Source organism: Tinamus guttatus, unplaced genomic scaffold, assembly GCF_059628265.1.
Source record: "Tinamus guttatus ecotype Peru unplaced genomic scaffold, ASM5962826v1 Tinamus_guttatus_pri_ptg000356l, whole genome shotgun sequence".
Classification (NCBI taxonomy): Eukaryota; Metazoa; Chordata; class Aves; order Tinamiformes; family Tinamidae; genus Tinamus; species Tinamus guttatus.
Genome location: NW_028288890.1, coordinates 4,233,031 through 4,253,213, shown reverse-complemented (window position 1 = coordinate 4,253,213; position 20,183 = coordinate 4,233,031). Strand labels below are relative to the sequence as shown.

The 20,183-nt window shown below is 53.4% G+C and overlaps 2 protein-coding genes across 2 annotated transcripts in view; both read left to right on the top strand.

Annotated features, from left to right (window-relative positions):
- The window catches only part of RNF43 (ring finger protein 43), a 67,321-nt gene extending 58,132 nt beyond the window's left edge, over positions 1-9,189 (top strand). Inside the window, exons 8-9 of the mRNA XM_088530126.1 lie at positions 305-1,828; positions 8,951-9,189. Of these exons, the coding sequence (XP_088386252.1) occupies positions 305-1,828; positions 8,951-8,994 (1,568 nt within the window). The 3' untranslated portion in view covers positions 8,995-9,189. The remainder of the gene's footprint in view (positions 1-304; positions 1,829-8,950) is intronic.
- A 3,227-nt stretch (positions 9,190-12,416) lies between these two features.
- On the top strand, positions 12,417-14,750 carry SUPT4H1 (SPT4 homolog, DSIF elongation factor subunit). The gene is made up of 5 exons (XM_088529993.1): positions 12,417-12,533; positions 12,793-12,899; positions 12,993-13,048; positions 13,179-13,232; positions 14,680-14,750. The coding sequence occupies exons 1-5, from the start codon at positions 12,465-12,467 to the stop codon at positions 14,745-14,747; spliced, it is 354 nt and encodes a 117-aa protein (XP_088386119.1). The 5' UTR covers positions 12,417-12,464; the 3' UTR covers positions 14,748-14,750.
- Positions 14,751-20,183: the final 5,433 nt, after the last annotated feature.

The window sequence follows — 20,183 nt, the reverse complement described above, 5'->3', positions numbered from 1 at the left end:
AGTGCAGGGCTGTGCTCGGGAGGTGCCTTGGGGTGCTGCACGCAGCCGGGGTGCAAGCAGGACCCGAGCCAGGCGGAGGTGTTACCAGTCCCGGGACAAGAGCAGTCCTGGGGGGAGGATGTGCACTGGGGCAGTGGGAAGGGTGCCAGGCACTGGCCACGTGGCATGGCACTGTCACTGGCTGTGTGGCAGCGCTGAGGAGCTGTGGGACACGAGTGGGACGTGGCGTGTGGGGCAGCCTTGCTGGGGCTCTCAGAGCTGAGCTGCGGGCCATGTGCTGGATGTTCCCTCCTTTTTTCCCCAGCCCGAGACTCTGTGGAGCAGGCGGCAGCCCCTGGCTCCAGGCTGACCCCTCGGGACATGGAGCCTGGGCGGCGGCTCCATCTCTTCCGGCAGCACCCAGGACATGCCCTTTACCACCTCCCCCACGCCTATCCCCAGAGGAACCTGAGGAGCTTCCCGCCGGAGCCTGCCCGCAGCCACCCCTTCTTCCGCTCGCCGGAGCTCTCCCAGCTGGATTTCAGCACCATTCACTACGTGCCTTACAGGCCGGCGAGCTCCCTGCCCGCCTGCAGCCACCCGTCCCCGCTGGCGCCCGCGCTGCTGGGCCAGCAGCACCGGCCCCCGTCGGCGTGCGGGCAGCCGGGGCCTCCACACAGGCCGTGCGCCCTGCAGCACCCGCCGCCAGGCCTGGGGCTCCCGGCAGCGCCGCCGCAGAAGCAGCACCGGGCGCCCCCGCCACGCCGCGGCGCCGGCCACAGCCACCCGCACAACAGCAGCGGCTCCGGCGAGAGCTACCTCACGGAGCACAGCGGCTACCTGGCCGATGGGCCGGGCAGCGACTCCAGCTCCGGGCCCTGTCACGGCTCCTCCAGTGACTCCGTGCTGAACTGCACGGACGTCAGTCTCCAGGGCATCCACGGAAGCTGCTCCACTTTCCGCAGCTCCCTGAGCAGCGACTATGACCCCTTCGTGTACTGCAGCTCAGAGGGAGCTGCTGTGGAGCACGGCCAGGAGCAGCAGCTGGCGAGGGAGATGCGGCCCAGGTCCTTGGACCTGCTGGTGCCTGGGGGTGCTGCTCCAGCCAAGTCCCAGGTGCTTGGCCACGTCCACTACCACCACCACCAGCACCATCACTACAGGAGAGAAGCCGAGTGCCCGTCCGGGCGTGCTGGGCCGGGACCGAGTCTGCGCAAGTCCCGGTACTCTGGGACCAAAGTTGGCTTCCACGGTGCTCGGACGCAAAAGAGGACTGAGAAAATGCACCGCTGTGAGCAGCCTTTTGAAAGTAGCACTGTGTCCCCAGAGGCCCCCCCGGCAGGACAGCCCGCCTGCCCCCAGCAGGGCCGTGAGCTTTCTGGTGCCCCTTCTGCTTCCCTAAACAGGTTGGACTTGGGCACAGACGCTAGCAGACTGTTGGGAGCAGCTGGCACGTCCCACGTCCCGCCGCCCCAAAGACACAGCTTACACGGCCGTCATCACAGAAGGAAAAGAAAGTGTCCCCTTGAGCCCGACCCTCCCCACCTTCCTGAGGACTCCGTCTTGCACAAAGCTTCTGACGCTCGCGTTCCTCGTGGCCATCCCGCCCGTGACAGCTGCTCGCCCGAAGCTCAGCCCCTGATCCCAAGTGCTCCCCTGCCCTGCTCAGGCTCTCGGCCGCTTTGGAAGTGTTTAGTCCCCCAGTCCAGCTCGGAACTGAAAAAGCAGGAGGACGGGTTGTCAGGGCAGGAGGGCAACCTCCTGGTTCCTGCTGATTTCTCAGGGACAGGCACCCCTGGTCACAGCCTGAGCGTTCCCCTTCACTGCCAATCTCAGCGACGCAGTCAGGGTAAGTCTCCTGTTTGCCTCTTCTTTCAACAAGCAGATAGATAAGGGTGGCTGGTTGAGGGTTGCTTGTGAGGACGCTCTGGCTGCGCATGCACAGACTTCTGTACCTTCACAGTGGGGTTTCCTGCAGAGTCACTGATAACAGGTGAACACAGAAGTATTTCAAATATTGTCCCGAGATGATTTCTCAGATGATAATCAGACACTGCCATCTCATCTGCAAGCAACACAAATTAGAAATAAGGTGGGTGTTTTTAAGCGAGAATCACGTAAACTAGAACTTGGAATATCTCCCAAAGGAAAGGGTAGAACCCTATTTCTCAGTGTCCTTATCTGGATTGTCCTACTGCAAGATTTGTTACCACTGCTGCTTGCTGGGTCTTAGCTATTTTAGTCAGTTCCAACTTACTGACCTTGATAAGGAGATGAGTGTTCATGGCTTGTGGTAATAGGAGGAAAGACTAGGTGAGAAATGAGGGACATGTAAATCCATAAATTCATCTGCCTTAGTTGTGTGGTAATTAAAACTTAGCCCTTTATCTGTTGTGTGTCAATTCTGCCTCTCCTCGAGGCAGAAAATGTGTTTGAGACTGGGATTCTTGAAAGAAAACCAACAAGGTTTGGCTTCCAGGTCTGTCTCTCTTAGACCCTTCTGCAAATACTCCCCTGCACATCAGTGTAGGCAGTGCTGGCTCCCAGAGCTGAACCTGCCTCCCTTCCTCCTCCTGCACATGACTCATTGCAGGTCCTCCGGCAAATCATTTTGATTTAGGTACCACATACACATCTAGCTGCCTGATTTCTGTTAAAATGCTGGCCTTAAACTCATGACTCAGTGTGCCCATTGTAACAGGAGATAATAACTTCCTCCCCTGCGAGTCTATCCGGCCCTTTCGCCACACCCAGGCTCCTGATCTTTGCTGCCTGCCCGGGAGGGAGCAGGGGGAAGGGAGCGGGCCGGGGTGTGCGCAGGGCCCTGCACCCGCTGCCCGCGGCGCTCTGCGCTCTCCGACTCCCAGGAACAGATTCTTCCCAGGCACAGAAGTGCCTGACGCTGCAGATGGCTGATATGGGAGCTCCCTCAAAGGGCCCTGAGGGATCCTGCCCTTTCAGGAGATAAGGCAGCAGAGCAGAGATGTCTCTGCAGTTTGTTAGTGGTTTTGTAGCGTGGATGTGCGCTCTGCACAGCGCTACTGGAGCCGTGTGCGGGGATACAATCAGACAAACATCCCAGGATCATAATGGGAGACCTGTGCTTGGAGAGACCCTTGTGGTAGGGTGGTAGCTTGCTCATGAATTGATCTGAGTTTATATTTTAAACAAGCAACCAAAACCCACCTGGGTGCTGGTGTGGCTCCTGCTCCCTGGCGCCAGGCCAGGTGTCCCAGCACATGAGGCTGGGGTTCCTGCCAGCCTGCCCCCAAACCCGGTGCTGGCAGGGAGGGGGCAGCTTCCAAGGACACAGTGTCACCCTGAGGGCAAAGGCCACCAAAGTGGGCATCTGCGCAGCTCCTGGGGAGCTCTTGGTGCCTTTCTCCAGCCATCTCCTCATTGAACATTCCTGTCTCCTTGGAAACACTTGTCACAGGGCCAGCTCTCCGCAGCCTGGATCGTTCGACTCGGCCCACAACGGGGCTGCCTTGAGAACAGGTCCATGCCCCTCCTTGGCTGCCGTTAGGGCAGCTGCTGCTTCTCCAGGTGCCTCTAGGGGAGGCCAGAACAGACAGGTGCCCAGCACCCTGGTGGCATCTGCAGCCCACCCCGCACAGGGTTTGGCTCCTGTGACCCAGGGCTGCTCAGAGGGGAGCCCTGCCTGCCGCAGCTGCCACCACAGGGGAAGTGTCCCCTGCCGAGGTGTCATTAGTCTGCTCCTCCCTGTAGCTCAGGGGCTGGCGGCCATGTTCTGGTCCAGGCGCTGTGGGAAGCAAAACAGCCTCCAGCTCCTGCCAGGCCTCCCTGCTGCTGCTTGGCAAGGCCAAGCCTGCCTTGCACAAGCGGCTGAGCAGGGCACCCTCTCCTCACTAGGCTAAAGTGGGGTTGGACCCAGTAGGGTCAAGCCCGAAGTGGGTCCCTGTCACTTGGGCTAGGCTGACTTCACGCTTCATGCTGTGCAATATCCATATCCCGCAGCCGCACACTGCATTTGGGGTGCAGTGGGCCAGGCTGTGACACCAGGGATGCTCTCTGAACTGTGCTGCAGCATCCATGCCTGGGCACCCCAAACGTGGCCTGCCCTCCTCTGCCCTCTTCCTGGTGCAGCCAGGGTAGCAGAACTTGGCGTTCACCAGGCTGGAGCCGCAGGGCATCCGCAGAAGAAAAGCAGCTGGGGAGCAACCGGGAAACACGGCTCTGCCCTTGAATTCCCCTCCCGCAAGGCCAGCACGGAAGGGGCCTGGGCTGCTGTCCCTGCAGGGCAGGTGTGGCTGCTCCCAGGCGTGGGGCAGGGGTGCCCTGCCACGTGCAGAAACGGCCCCTTGAGGAACTGATCCCGTCATCCCGAAAGAGAGCCTGGGCCGCGAGCATCGGACTGGGGACAGCAGAGCTCACGCAGGGCTCGTACCAAAAAGCCATCGAGCTGAAAACACTACTGAAACACATACCAGAGTTATAGTCACACAAGTTCTTAGGGATGGGACATAAATCAGTGCGGAATAGCTATGAAACAGCAAAGATCAGTCTCAACAGGCAGCCTATTTTAGGGGAGTGCGCATAAAATAAGACAAGGAAACCAGGGAGGAATAAATATATTCCTCTAGATGAATGTTGGAAGACTGAAACATAAGTGGATGAGTTAGGACGCCTGGCTGTAAATGAAGTTTTTGTTTTAAGAATTTTGGACACCCAGAAAAACAAGAGAGGGATGTTGATTCCCAGGGTGAAATGGTGCAGAAGGGTTTGCCATGGTGGCACGGGAGGGCAGCCTGTGTTAAGGAGAGTGTGAAGTCCAGCGACAACTAGCATAAACTCCCCAGTTGTGCCTGAGTGGTGTTATAATATGTATGAGCATAAATATGGTATGTGCCACTGTATGGGCACTCTAGTATAAGCACTGGGTACTGTATGAGCGTTATAATATGCTGTGTTAGCATAAATTGCAAAAAAGAAGCCTCCATAAAAACAGGAAAAAAAATATTAAAATAAACATCTGAATCAATAAGATGTTTTGGGGCACAGGGATCATTTAAAGGTACAACACCAGATGCCAGAGCAATATCCTGAAAAGAGAAATAACCCTGAAAAGGCTCCAGAAAAGCCATGTCTAAGGAGCAGAGCAAAGAAAACCATTAGAAGAACCAAGCTATTCTTCAAAACTTAAGGCGATATAAGACAAAACAGAAAGGAGATAGATGCAACTAACTTAGCTAAGTGCAGAATCACATTGAGGCAGGCCAGGGAAGATTTCTATGAACAGCTTGGGTAAAACAGAAAGACTATCATAGAATCACAGAGTGCTCAAGGTTGGAAGGGACCTCTAGAGATCATCTAGTCCAACCCCTGCACACGCAGGGTCACCTAGAGCACGTGGCACAGGACTGCGTCCAAGCGAGTTTGAAGATCTCCAGAGAAGGAGACTCCACAACCTCTCTGGGCAGCCTGTTCCAGTGCTCTGTCATCCTCACTGTTGAGAAATTTTTCCTCTATCAGTGAAAAGGTTTTTGGCTCCATCCAAAGCAAGCAGCCTGCCTGTGCCACAGGTCAGCGAGAAACGCGGGTCTATACAGCCTGGTAAGGGGTGCAGCGTGGTGCCACTACAGCAAAATGAATTTATTGCGTGTGACAGCAGCACAGAAGCACTTGAGGAGCGGCTCATAGCGGCACGTCCTGCTCAGAGCATGGGAGAGTGGCTCTCACAAATCCAGACGGTGGGATAAGCACTGCTGGGACCCATCTGTAACGTTACAGGGGCCTGAATGCAAAACAGCCAAACCCCGACGTGCGGAGCGCGAGCGGCCGGACGGGCTGAAGGCAACGTCAGCTCCGAAGAGCTGGAGCCGCAGCAGCGTGAGCCTGTCTTTCCTGCCAAGCAAACTGCCAAGAATTTAAATACAGGGTCTGACCTGTAGACACACGGCTAAATGTGAAATCCAGGGGAGGAGATAGCACAGCTTTTATCAGGAGAGAGAATGCCTTGGAGGTCTTTGCAGGGAACACATCTATCAAAGGATCAAAGGGAAGGTTCTCTCCTGGGTAAGTAGCTGGATGAAATATGAGAGACAAAATGCGGATCAGTTTTAATGGAGGAAAATAACTAGGAAATGGAGGAAGGGGGAGTTCTCCCAACTGGCTGCATTTTTCAGTAAGCTCCTAAATATCCTGGGCAAGGAGAGGAGGTAAAAAAAGTTGGCAGAAATGGCTCTTGCCAGCAGTACAGCTGGTTACAGAGTGTTAGGATCTCTCGTTGCGGAGTTACTGGGTACTAAAGTGGCAGATGGAGGTCTGTGCAAATGGCACAAAGTGCCACCCGTGAAGGGAACTGCTGCTAAACCCACGGGGGCAGCGTCACCTCGGTCAGCGCGAGGGGACCTGCTGTGAGCAGCTGTGGGTGTCAGAAAGGCAGAGCATTGGGAGCCACCAGGGAAAGAGAACAAGGCCAAGCAGAAAGTAACACCAAGTAACTGCCTAACTCGGCGGCACATTCACCTCTAGGATCTACCACAAAGTTCTTGTCAGCCCTTCTCGAGGAAAGTGATAGTAGAATTAGGAAAAGTACACAAAGATGTGAGGTTTGAGCAAAAAAAGAAAGAAAATAGAGACTTTCCTGTGGAAAGGATGTAAAACTGATCTATGAAATCATGGTGACTAGGGGAGAAGGAAGGTAAGAGATATTATTCACTGCTGCTTAGAACAAAATATCTCATGGCATCAAATGGGAGATGGAAGCTTTAAAACACCAAATAAGGTAGCACAGAGCACGTAATGAAATTGTGGTGCTCCTCGCCCAGAGGTTGTAGATGCTAAAACGGGTTCAAGATCCTAGATCAAGAGCTATCAGAGAGAGATGCAAATACACTCCCTGGCTCAGGAAGTCCCTAAACCAGGGTTTCCAGAAGCTGCGGGGATCCTGTGGGATGCAGTACCCTCGGGGTGCATCCTTCCCTCCCCCAGCTGCAAGCTGGGGCTGCTGCTTCGTCCACGAGCCCCCCGGGAAGCTCCAGCTGGGCAGGCTCTTCCACGCGCTGCCCACAGCCAGTGCCACGGACTAGCCCGGAGATCCTTGCTTGACCTTGAGGCTTATGCAGTCTCCTTCAGCACCCCTCCAGTTTTTCCATGGGGAGCTTCGCATAAAGCTGTTCTCCCGCTGCTTTGCCTTGGAAACTATACATGGAAGTTACAGCACTGACGGGTTCCACTGGAGGATCCCATCCTTGAGCGGGGCTGCATGCACCCTTGAAGAGAAACCAGGGAGCCGGCAGTGAATTAGAGCTCGATGGCTTCCTCCAGGACCCTGCATGTACTGCTGTCATCCGCAGGCAGCAGGGTTATGAGGTCCCTTGCTTGCTCCTTCTGGGAAATCTCAGCTGTCAGCACCGCGGCCTCTCCTGCTTCCCTCCTAGCCGTGCTCTTCCATGTCCCGTCTTTGGTCATGACTTGGATCAGAGGACAGAACACGCTGTGTTAACAGACAGTACCCAAGGAACCAGGGTCCTGTTGTGTCACCAACGTGAGGTCCCTCGGCTCCTTCACCCTGTTGGGTTCAGGAGCTGAGTTCTGCCACCTCTGCAGCTGCCAACACAGGGCCTGTTTGGTGACCCTGCCCGTCCATAAAGCGGCGTCAGGAAGTGGAGGACGCTCACAGAGGCAGAGCTTTCAGCAAATATTTTATTAATGCGAGTTTGGACTCAGGGTTTCTGACCGATCACAGAGTGAGGGAAGCTGCAAAGTGTCTTTTGTGTTGTATGCAGGGACAGTAATTAGCCATGGACTATTCAATGTGCTGGTTATACAAATCACAAATGCCAAATACTCCAAAATACTGTCTTCTGTTAACATGTACATGTAAAACGCTGTGCCTCTGCATTAATTTTCCCACACCTATTAGCTACATTTTCAAGGCCAAGTCTCATTTAGTTGTTTTCTTCCTATATATTTAATTTGTAGAGGTTCTGTTTCTATGGCTGGTGAATTCCTTGTAACAAACCAAAATTTGCTGCGACTGTTTTTAAAAGTTATTTGGAAATGCTTCTGCAAATATTTACATAGGCATTTTTTTTCCTTTCGAACTCAAAAACATTCAAGGAAAGGGCAGTATAAAAAATAATGCACATAAGCATTTACTGGGATGTGCTTACACTACGTGAGAGCTCTGGGTGGGCTTAAGGGACACTGGGGAAGGGGACACGGTGTGTGCACGAGCACCCGGGCACACCAGAGAGGAAGGAAACATCTGAAGGCAGTAACTAAGGGCGCACAGTTCCTAGGCAGCCCTTACGCTGAAATGTTTCAATATAAACCATTTGAGACCTGCCTGTAAATAATTCTCAGGGCAGAAGGAGCTGGTGAAGGGCATGAACTGCCGTCCTCGCGCGCTGGGCACACGGGACTGGAGTTAGTGGCCAAGCAGCACCCGACGGGGCTGCTCTTTTTCGGAACTCGACAGCAATGTGTGCAGCTTGGCTCACTGCTCCTGGCCGCGGAGAGACCCGCGCGGGGTCCCTTGCTGCGTGCACGCACCCTTGCAGACTTGTTTTGTTTTCTGCAGTTTCTTTTGTCCTTGTTCCCTGTGCATGGGAAGTGGCACTGTGTGAAAGCGAATCTGTTATTTTCAGTTACTAAGAATTTTTTTAAATGTTGGTTCAGATTTTCCTCACGTTGTACACACCAAAAAGCCATCTGGTCGCACTGTGAATCCTAGGAGGCACCATATCCTTAGCCAGTATTTTCTGAAAGGTCTGAAGAGTAGCTTAGTGTCTTATGTGTGGGTTTGATCATTCTTATCTTAGAGGAATAAACTGTCTGGGAGATAGCCAGGAAAGTCCCTCCAAAATACTGGGACAAACCTGGTGGCTTTCACAGTACTGTCTGTTTTCTGTATTGCAGAATTAAGACTCTAGCAGCCACAAGATCCTGAACGGTTCAGTTAGTTACAGTTTACATTTTCTTTTTCTTTTTTTTCTGACTGCAGGATCTGAAGAGGAGGTCCAGGATGTCCATGAACACTCAGTTTAATAAAAGACTGGCTCATTTGCTCACTACAGAGACCTGGAGTGGATAAAGAAGTTTGGAATACCAGCAGTAGTGGAGCTCACACCTTGCTCTCTGCACAGGCAATGTAATAAATACATGGCCCACACCAAGATACAAACTGCAAATAAGTAACATGATACTCCCTTGTGGCCTGCACACATGTTCCCACATTGCTGTGGTCACAGTCATGTTTTCCAGGTCTCCCTCTCTTTTGAAGGCACAGACAGCCCATCTTCAGCTCATCTTCCAGCATCCTCTGTTTGCATGGCTTAGCTCACTCAGAGACTTGCATTGGAAGCCGCAAGCTGGAGGGCTCACAGAGTGAGGGCAAGCTGCTGTTTTGGCGTGTTCGTGCCATAGAAGGTATTGCTAAATACTTCCAAAAGTGAACAAGCCTTCAAGACCAAAAGCTGTAGAAATGGCTTTCTGTAGCCTGTCAGCTCCTGACTTCATTTCCTCACTTAGGTCAAAAGCCAAACTTCCTCATTTAACTTTTCCCACTCATATTTCAGACAGAGGAACAAGCTATTTTTCATCTGTGCACTCACAGGCCTGCCCTGCAGGGTGCTTTTTCAGACTTCATTAGAAGCTAACCAAAGCTCTCACTGCTTTCCATCACTTCACTGTCCCTGTACTGAAACCATCTTGGCCATTTGCTGAATTTTGCCAGCTGCAGGAGAGACGAAGGCATAGGGACATTTCCAGGCAAGAGCCAGGATCAGACCCTGCGTTGCTCAGAATCCATCATCTCGCCTGGTAACGTGAACAAGTTTCTCACTCATCCTTGAACTCCTCCATCCACCCTCAAAACGGGTGTTGTGGCCAGCCCTGTTGTGAGGAACACATTTGTTAAGTGTGTTTCAAATCTGAGATAAGCCCATCACAGAACTTGCGGGAAATCCTTGCGTTCACACGGCTCCTGCTGCTTCTCTTCCTCTCTCACTGCCCAAACACGCAGTAAAACTTCACAGCAGAGCAGTGCCCCATCTGCCACCCAGCCCCATCTTCTTATTTGTATGAGACACTTTTATAATGATCTTGCAAAGTAATGGTTCAGAGTACTTTTCTCCCTTTTCTAGCATGTTTATGATGGAGAGAGAAAGCTTGAGAAATTTCTAGACTCTGGGTTTATTCACTTATTTTTCCTTGTTTTTTTTTTATCTTAGGAGCATCATTAGTTCTGATTTTTCCCATGTCTCATGATTTGGGGACATTCAACTAAAATAAAGACTGGGAAATCCAAAACATGAAATCCAAAACATAAAATCCAAACAGCTTTCATAGTGCAGGGAATTAGACTGTGGTCTTCATTGCCCAAAACACTAATGCAGACCAAAGAGCCAGATCACCATGCGGAGGGCACGTTATGTGGCTAGCGAGACTATGCAGAGCTTTCAGAGTTGCTGCTAATGAAGTACTTGCAAGAACACTGTGTTAGAGGTTATGGTCATTTCTGGCAATTTGAAACCCAGTGTGGGGACAGACTATCCCCCATCCGCTCTGTGACCAGCCCTTGTATCTTCCTTCCAAGTACCTGCTTCTTCCCCAGCTTGACAGAGGAACCTGATTAGGTGCTACCACTTCAGCTTAGTCCTGCCTCAGCCTTCCTTTGTATGTGATAAAGGCTCTTTACAGATTGAGGTTGCTCCCCTACATCTTTAAAAAAGGCATCTTTGTCTCAACTGCCAATCAGTCACCAACATTCAACTAACCTTACTAAAAGTCGGCCAATAACAGAATTTTAAACAAAACATTATTCCCTTCCTAGTGTTCATTTTCTTGTCTCCTGTGATGGAGCCATGCAGAACCTTTCAGCCTAGAGAGGACCTGGATTTCTAACAAGGGAATCCAGCCTGTTCTATCTTAACCCCTGCAGGGAAGTCATTCTTAAACTAGAGGAAAAATCAGGAGCTGTGCATGTGGCATAGGGATAGTCTTAACTAGCTTGACCATCCTGGAGGGCTCACATGGCTTTACAGAGGGGAGGACTGTGAGGTCCGAGCGCTCTCTGGCTCTCTCATGGTCCCATGAAGTTTGGGCTTTCAGCTAAGATTCACTGTGCTCCCACTGGTTTCTTTGGGAGTTAAGAAGCCCGAGAGCCTCCACGGTTGCATTTCAGTGCCTCAAAGGAGCTGCACCCAGTTTGCAGTCTAAAAGTACCCCTCGCTTCCCCTCCTTGTATGTCAAAAGGAGGGCTCTGTACTTGGCAGCAAGCCCAAGCTCCTTGGAGTCAGCGGTCAGGAATAAGGAACCCTTTCCACTCCCTACTGCAGTATTACTGGGCTGTGCAGGGCAATGCCCACTTCCAAGTGTTTTCATTTTCTGATTTTATGCTGCTGCTACTTTTCATTTGGAAAATGGACATCGTAGACACGGAGCGGCCTCCCCGAGGCTCGCTCGGCTGAGCGGGAGGTTGCAGGTGCGTCTGGGTGGGTTCCCACATGGGAAGAGAGGGAAGAGCTCTCCGGGAAGGTGTTGCCTTTTTCAAATCCTCTTCTGCAGCCTGCAATTCTTGGCCACCTAGAAGGGAAGCGAAGAAGCAGTCTCTGAGAAAACGGGAAATGGTCCCTCTTGGTTTCAGCGCCGCTCACATCTGCGAGCGATAATTTTGAGTGGTCAGTGTCCGTGGGCTCAGCTGCCGAATTTCTTCAGTATCACTGCAAAGCAAGAGTTCGTTTTGCTTCCTTGGATCCAGGCAAAGCCGCAGGTGAAAACGTGGGGGAAGACAGAGCATCCTGAACTCTCTATCCATACCCAAACCATCGCTCCTGCCCCAGAGACCACTTTCCTCCCGGGACCCTCAACAGCCCCGAGACGGGTGCCGGTGGCAGGTGCCCAGGCTGGCCGGACCTCCTCAACGTGTGCTCGGAGCACTCTGCTCCTGCCTTTGTTAGAGTTCAGATCCTTTGGAAATGTGAATATAGGTTTTATTTTCTATTTTTTATTTTGTTTTGTTTTTGTTTTGCAGCAGAGTCTGTCCTGGCTCTTGGGGCTTGGGAAATAAATTATGACCCCAAAAAAAAAAAAAAAAAAAAGGAAGAATAGGTTTTATATATATGCAAAACTTGTATTTATGTCCGATAGAAACCAAGATGTGTGAATATGCTGACGTGCTCAGAAATATATTTATTTACTAATATATTTATCCACGTATCCGGCCTGCTTGTGTGTTTTCCTTCCGCCCGCAGCCACGGGGGTCGCTGCAGAAGGCGCCCCCGGCCCGGCCCGTGGGAACGGGCGATCTGCGGGGCCCGCGTGGGGGTGCGGGAGGCGCTGAGACTTCCCCGCTGGGCCCGGCCGGGAGCCCCGCAGGCCGCGCTCCGGGGCCGGGCCGCGCTCTGGGCCGCCCCGCGCGGCTCCCGCCCTGCCCGTGTCGCCGGCGGACGGGGGCGGCGCCCCGGCGAGGCCCGGCCCGGCGCGGCCTCTGCGCCTGCGCGGCGGCGGCGGCGGCCATGGCGCTGGAGACCGTCCCCAAGGACCTGCGGCACCTCCGCGCCTGCCTGCTCTGCTCCCTCGTCAAGGTGCGCGCCGGGCCTTGCGCTGCTCTCTGCGCCCGGGGCTCCCCCCGGCCCGGCCTCCGCTCCCCGGCCCGGCCCGGCCCGGCCCGGCCTCCCCTCCCGCCTCCCCGACCTCCTCGGCCCGGCCCGGCCTCGCCTCCCGCGGCTCCCCCGGGCCGCACCGCGCTCCCTGTCACCGGCCGGACCCCCCTTCCCTCCCCTTCCTTTCCCGGCCCCCCTCCCAGGCCGCCCCGGCTCAGCGCGGTGCCTCCGTTCCCCGCAGACCATCGACCAGTTCGAGTACGACGGGTGCGACAACTGCGATGCCTACCTGCAGATGAAGGGCAACCGCGAGATGGTCTACGACTGCACCAGCTCCTCCTTCGACGGGTGAGTGCGGTCCTGCCGCGCGCTGCCTCTCTCTGTGGCCCCCGGGCCATGTCGGGGCCAGGACAGGTGCCCTCACGTCTGTCTCTCCTGCAGGATCATCGCGATGATGAGCCCCGAGGACAGCTGGGTCTCCAAGTGGCAGCGAATCAGTGAGTGTTTCTCCTGGCCGCCTTAGGCCAGACCTGCTTTTTCCCTAGAAATCCCTTTTTGGAGGTTGTGGGGGCTGCTGTGCCCACCTGGCTGCTGTGCGGAGTAACTCAGTGTGTCCTTTTCCCCCAGGTAGCTTCAAGCCCGGCGTGTACGCGGTGTCCGTGACCGGCCGCCTGCCCCAAGGTAACACTGCTGCTCAGAGAACGGGGAGGCTTCTCCCCACTGACATCTAGGGGGTTATTTTAGGTAATGGGCATGGGGACGCTGGCTGGTTGCCGTCCTTGAGATGACAACATTTATTGTGTGCTCCAATTTGTGTATGGATAATGTGTGTATCACACTGACCCTGTGCTACAGTGAGGGCCTTGAGAGTCAGTTCGTGGTGACTGCACCCCTTCTAGCTGAAGGGAACACCATGATGAACAGAGCACGCGTCATGCGGATGAAGAGGTGAGCGAGGTGATCACTACAAGGACATGTTAAATTGGAAGGGTAGTTGCAGGGGTCCTGTGGACAGGTTTTTCACCTGCGGTCATTCAGTGTCCAGTCTGTCAGAACCAAAGATGAAACTACTGTGGCCAACAGCCACAGCTCCCTGCTGCCCTGTCCACAGGCCCAGAGCAGAACCCCAGCATTCCCAAGTGCTCCACTCCCACATTCCCAGCCTGTGTGTGTATCTGAAATCCCAAGCCCCTTATTTTTGGCCTGAGCTCCATCAACTCTGTCGAGGAAGGAGCTGGAGCATCATGATGAGCCTCAATGTCAAGGCCTGCTGGCCACAGCTTTGGACATGTCTGACATAACCGGAGCACAACTGATGACAGCGTGAACTAGACACAGCTGCCAATGGAGCGTGCAGGGCAGCAGGAGGGAAGGGCATGTGGGAGATGCTGTTGTTGGCCTCGCAACGTGAGAGAGGACGGAGAGGTCAGAGAGGACTGAGGAGTGCAGTGATCAGTAAGCTGCACTTGCGGCCCTGGAAAGCTCTCATCTGGCTCTCGTTTGCCATGTGACTACAGAGTGCTCTTCTCTTATCACTCTTCTTTGCCAAGAAAGTCACAAAAGTGATTGAAAATTTTAAGAAAACGCCCTAAGAGGTTGATCAGTTCAATACCATCGTAATATTCAAACAACTTCAGAAAGAAAGTGACTTAAATAACATTCCTACTTGACTGACTTCTGAGAGGAAAAAAAAAAAAAAGTTGGTATATAGGTTGGTATATAGGAGGTGAAGAAGAAGAAGCTGGAAGAAGAAACATTCTTAACAGTGAAGCTGATACACTGTTAGAAGAAACTGAGAAGATTGTCCCGCTCTTGATTTCTATGGGTGGAGGCTGCGTGTCTGTTGTGGGTGCTTCCTGTTCATCGTGGGCAGCTCTGCATAGTAACTAGGTGAGATGTACTGGTCTTACCAGAAGCGAGAAGAGATGGTTTAAGATGCACGGAGTGATTTGCCCTGTGTGAGGGACAATGTTTCCCTGTCTTTCAGCTGTACCATATGAAAACGCCTGCATTTGGCCACTGTAGATGGGAGAGGCAGTTCTAGGTGTCCAAATGGATGGACAGAACTACCAGGCTTCTGTAGGGCTCCCGCTCAGAATGCTGAAATGTGTTTGTCTCCTTCCCGCAGGGATCGTCCGAGAGCTGAAGAGCCGTGGCGTGGCTTACAAGTCTCGAGACACGGCTATAAAAACCTAAGGTGCCTCTGCTGGACCCAGTGGGGAGGCAGCTGGACCACGGAGTGCTGCACTCGAAGCTTTCAGCTGTAGCCTGTGGGTAGATGAGCGTGGACTCGGAGGGTGCTTGCTGGTTTGCTGGGTCAGCTCCTCTCACTCAGTACCTTTGGACTTTCCCATACTAAGTTCTGCCCACAAACATAAATCCCATTCCAATTTCTGCCCACAGAATAGATTTTTTTTTCTAAGTCCTGATAGGAGCATGTAAGGAGGTCAGGGAAAGAGGTTTTTAATAGTGCACAAACCTTTTGCTGGGAAGAGGAGAGCTGGGACAGAGCTGTGTAAATACTTCAATAAACCATGCAAGCTGCTCAGTGCTGTGTCCCTCGTGTGTACTCAGTCTCCAGTTCCACCCACCACAGGAGGGATGGATCAACACCTTGGATGAACTGGGGTATCCTTTGCCCTCAGAACAAGCAGTGCCAAATCTCATTGCTGCATAGAAGAGGTAAGACAATGTTAAATAATTCATGTGGAGGGAGTTCTAGAGGGCACAGTAGCCTGCACCCTGCTTTGCAGGGTACAATTAGTTACCTTGTGAAGCAAACCTGAAGGACTTCCTGTCGGCCATTGATGGCCTCCGGTGGCAGCAAGAGGAAGCTGCAGCTGGTGGTGCTGCGAGGCAGCCCCAGGCCCTGCAGTGGGGAGGGATGTGGTGTTGTTCCAACAAATGGGTAGAAACATGTCTTGCCTTGCGTTCATGAAGTCTTTGCTAGCACTGTGCATTTTATCATGTCCTCTGTGCGTTTTATCAGAGCTCCTGAGAGATTTGATATCCTTTACTGATTATTCTTGCTTAGTTTAGTTCTAGTTCAGCAGTAACTAGTGACCAAAAAACATGGCTTCTGCAAGGGCTGTGCAAGCAGATTCCTGTGTCAATAATAATATATCAATAATCTTTTTTTTCTCCTGACACAATCCATAGTTGAAAATCCAAGTTTTTGTTTTCTCCATGGAGCTCCTGGAAAACTGATAGAACCTGAAAGATTATTTTATTTGATTTAGGGCAAAGTGTCTGCAGTGAAGAGAATGAATTGCTGTTGCAGAGTGACCATGCCAAGCTGCAAGGTGTTGTTAGTGCTTTGTGGTTTCCTCTGATTTGTAAAGATCACCCAAAGTAAAACTCACGGTGTTACAGGCCCCAGCACTACAGGCTGGCCAAGGAAAATCTACCAGCTCGGTTTGTGAGCAGAAATGCAGCTGGAGAATTGCTTGCATGAGTGCAGTGGGGCTGAATGAGTCGGGAGGAGACGCTGCACAGAAAGACGATTTCAATGCCACTCCTCTCAGGGCCTCTCGCCTTTGACACTGAGGCCAGAGCATTTGGTAGGCACCCGATCTTGCAGCACGGGTCGTTCAGCTGCTTGTGGCTCCAGCAAACACTTCCACGTGAGCAGCACCTTTTGTAGGAAGAGCTGAGAGCGCTTTGCCCCAGCACGGCCTGTGGCCTGGTTACGGTGTTATCCTGTGAAGATGGAGCAGCAGCTTCAGGTCCTCGGGCACAGGAGGTTATCAAGGCTGGCTCCCGCACAGCCTTGGTCCATGTCCAAATCGCTAAGTTATCTGATAACGATGCTCCACACTTGCTTTGTTGCAGAGGATGGACAAGAGACGCACTTCAGGAAGGCCTAGTAGGTCAGGCCTTCTGGTGAGAGGTGAGGAAAGCACAGTGTGAGTGTCCCAGCCGGCCTGAGGGATGACTTCCCTGAGGGTTAAGTTTGCAGGATATTGAGAGAGTTAAGTGCTTGGATATCTGAGGGATATCTGGGCTCCTGGAGGTGGTTTCAGACCAGCTGTGCAGTGAGAGGGACAGGGTGAGACAGGATTCTGTTGTGTCCTCTTGGATGGGTTTGTCTTGTGCAGGTTTGTCCAGGAAAGACGGAATGAACGTTGTCTTGGGTGTGCTATGAGGCTAATGGCAACTGGCAAGGTTTAAATTCAGCCTGGTTGGGAGTGATGTGCTGCTGGATGGGGGTTAATCTAGCTGGAGGGAGGCACGTGTGGGCAAGGAGATTTTGGCCACAGCTGCTTCGGAGGGACTGTTGTGCACGAGCTGACTGGGAGGAAGGCGGGGAATGGCCGTCCGGGCTGTCCCCCGCCCTTGGGCCGCGCTGTGCAGATGCCACGGGGTGGCAGCACGGCTTTGTGGAGCTGGGCTGGGCTGCGCTGGTGATTGCCATGGCGAGAGGAAGGGCACTGCTCAGGAGTTGAGCAGCAGAGACCTGAGGGAGATCTTAGCTTTCCAGTATCTCACAGCGCATGTAACTTGCTTCCATCTCTCTCAGTGCTGTAGCACAGGTGGCGTCTCCCTTCCCGGGCTCCAGGGCTGGGGATGAGCCTGATGGACACAGCGGGAGGCACAAGCAGCCCTCTGCCTCCCCTGTGGGCTGCCTGGTCTCGCTGCCGCGTGCGGTGGAGACACTCCACACGGGGTCCCAGGAAGCAGCACCCGGGAACGTTGCCGGTGACGGCACGTGCATGTGCAACAGGGATCGAGCGTGGCTCTGCGGCCATGGTGTCACATCTCCTCCTTGGGAAGCTGCATTGTGGCAGTAGTTCGGTCACTGTCCAGGTTTCAGAGCTTAATTTAGGAAGTGACTCTGAAGGAACAGCATGCACTGCTGTTCCTTCAGAGAAAGCAAGGCGGGTTGCAGGGGTCTCACTTCTTGCTAGAAAGTGCAGCAGCTCTGGCTTACATAGAGTTAAGACAAGAAGAGGCTACAGTACAGACGAATAGAGCTGAAAAGCCAAGGCAAACTGGCTGAGCACCTGTGGTCTTTGCGAGGGAATCTTTGCCTTTCCTGCCTGCAGCAGATCGCAGCACTTGCAAGAATCGATGCCTCCCCTCGGGCTCGCTTGGTGAGCCGCGAGCCTCCTCGCCGCTGGTTTGCTCGCTCGCCCACGCGCACGCCGCGGCTCCCAGCCCACGCCACCCAAGTGATTCACTGCTCCCAGGCTGCTTGAGCTGGGGGTTGGACCTAGAACGAGCTTTTCGGTTAGATTCCACTGCCAGTGATGCTGGGGAGTTGTAGTAAAGGCAATTGGATATACAGAACTTTATTTGCTGAGAAAAGTAGGGCATGGAGATTTCACGTTGAAGAAAGCTGAGGAAAAATGTGCGCAGCAGCAGCAGCCTGGGTTGCAGTTGGAAGGGAAAGCGTCAAACGGGCAGGGAGCTCTAGATCCGAGTCAGTTTAAGACACTCCTCCCCTTGCAGCAAATGATGCTCAAATATTTCAGCCAGGCCTGAAGTCTGCAGGTTTGGCATGTGAAGCAGCCTGGCTGCTCTTGGCACCTCTCAGCAGGGTCTGCCCTGGGGGTTGGGGGTGGTGGGCTGGGAGCCCCGGGCTGCTGGGGCAGGAAGTCTGAGAGAGGTTTTTTTTTTTTTTTTTTTTTTTTTCATGCGGGTTTTGAGAACTGATACCCAGCTCTCCCTCCGGGCGAGAAAAGTGACTTTCCAAAACCGCAGAGCGCACGGGGTTTCTACGTGCAGCAGCTGCCGGCTGCTCTGGGAAATGCCCGGCCGAGCAGCCGCGGCACAAGGGGCCCCCTCCTGCTGCACACGCTGGTGCGGGCGCTCTGCCGCCCACGCACGTGGCTCCACGCTGCCTGCAACGCCCTGCGAGCACCGGGCCCCTCACCGGGGTCTCATGGCATGTGCTCAAGCTGGGCCTGGGCTAGTAACTTCAGAGGAAGGGGCTGTAGGAGGGTGTGTTGCAGTGAGATGTGCTCAGCTGCAGCACTAGGGCTAAGGCAGAGTAATAGGTAGGTAATAGGCCCTTAGGTATAGGGATGAGAGCCCCCACCTTCTGCCTTCCAATTTTGTTCCTGTAGATGCTCTGTACACCCCAAAGCAGTTGTCACCTTTGCACTGGGTAGCTAGGAGAGGGGCACTGCTTGGAGCTCGCTGCAGCTGGCTCCACTGTCGCGTTGCCCTAAGACCATTTTCGCTTGCTGCCTCTCAGGCTTCCCTTTCGCACTCAGACTTTCTTGGGTGCCTTTCTCTCAGCCGTCCCTGTGTTCCTGGGGGTCCTTTGGGGCTGCTTGCTGGAAGCAAGTGGATTAACATAGACCCCGCTTACTGCATAGAGTGTGCTCTGGGCTTGGTGGTAGGTGCAACAGAGGAAAATAATAATAATAATAATAATAATAATAATAATAATAATAATAAATTTCTTTGGCAAATGATGATACAGAAAGTGGCTTAAGCAAGCAGGGGACGATGGCCAGAGTCTGCTGGGCCTGCCTGCCTGGGGCCAGTATGGTACAGAGATTAGAACGGGAATGGAAAAATAAAGCATGAGGAGAAGGCCTGGAGTTGAGGAGCAGACCTATTCTACCCGTCATCTCTGAGTCAGAGCAGGTTTGTAGAAGTTGGCAAGGAGCTGGTGCCTGATGTGGTGAGGAAAGGAGGGCCCTCGCTAGCAGCTTTTCATGGCAGCGGTTTGAATGTGCTGCAGAGGGAGGGGAATTTGCATTTTGAGAACCGTGAGGAGGTTACAGTAACTGACATAAGGGGCTGGGGTGAAGGTTTCACTCGTGAGTGGCAGAAACAAGGCAGAGCCTCTGTGACCTCAGTTCAAAATGGTTCCCAACAAGGCAAAGATGGAGCGGGGCGACAAAGAGCTGGGCCGTGCTCCTCACTGTAGCAGAGGCTTCCTGCAGGGAGAATGGGAGCCCTGGGTGGTCGCGGGGGCTGTCCGCATGGAGAGCGAGGCATGTCTTGGATATTCACCCCTCATAAATTTCAGAGGGAAGCAGGGATTCTGCTTTGGGAAACGGGTCTTCAGCAGAGATGTGGACTGGCGATCTATCAGTCTAGGTGCCTGAAAGACAGCCTGAAAAGGGCACGCACAGAAGTGTTTGCCACCCCACGTGCTGCCCGCGTTTCTCTGCCCAGCACTGTCTGCAGAGAGGCTTTCAGCTGCTTCATGGTGCGCATGAAACCCAAACGGTCTGTCTCGAGCTGTGGTTTTGGTGGCCAGAAGGATGAGAGGAGCAGGTGGAGGGTCTCAAACGTCTTCCGTGCAGGAGACCTCTTGCCTCCCCAGTCTGTTTTTAAAGCAGTACTCTGTGAGACGGGGGTACACACAAGATGGTGGAGCAGAGTGGGGTATTCCCCCTCCTGCGCTGCTGGTTTCTGGGCGTGCTCAGGGAGCTGTTTCCTTAGGGGAAATGGCAAAGCAAGAGCTCCAATGCTACTGCTTCCCCCGCTTGGCTCCCACAAGGAAAGCTGAAATCACAGAAGGCATTTGAAGTCATGGTGCTACTAGCCCCTAGCTTTCCTGGGCCTCCTGCCACATCCTTGTGGCTTTTCTGCCCTGGTCCTGAACCTATCTCTGCTCATCTGGTGTGCGCACAGCTGCATGTCCTCTGAGTTATTTAGCATTTTGTAGCT

Bases quoted from the DNA above. Each gene is read 5' to 3' on its own strand.
- SUPT4H1 (XM_088529993.1), top strand. From the start codon at position 12,465: ATGGCGCTGGAGACCGTCCCCAAGGACCTGCGGCACCTCCGCGCCTGC. The intron at 12,534-12,792 runs GTGCGCGCCGGG...CGTTCCCCGCAG, and splicing joins TGCTCTGCTCCCTCGTCAAG to ACCATCGACCAGTTCGAGTA. The intron at 13,049-13,178 runs GTGAGTGTTTCT...CTTTTCCCCCAG, and splicing joins CTCCAAGTGGCAGCGAATCA to GTAGCTTCAAGCCCGGCGTG.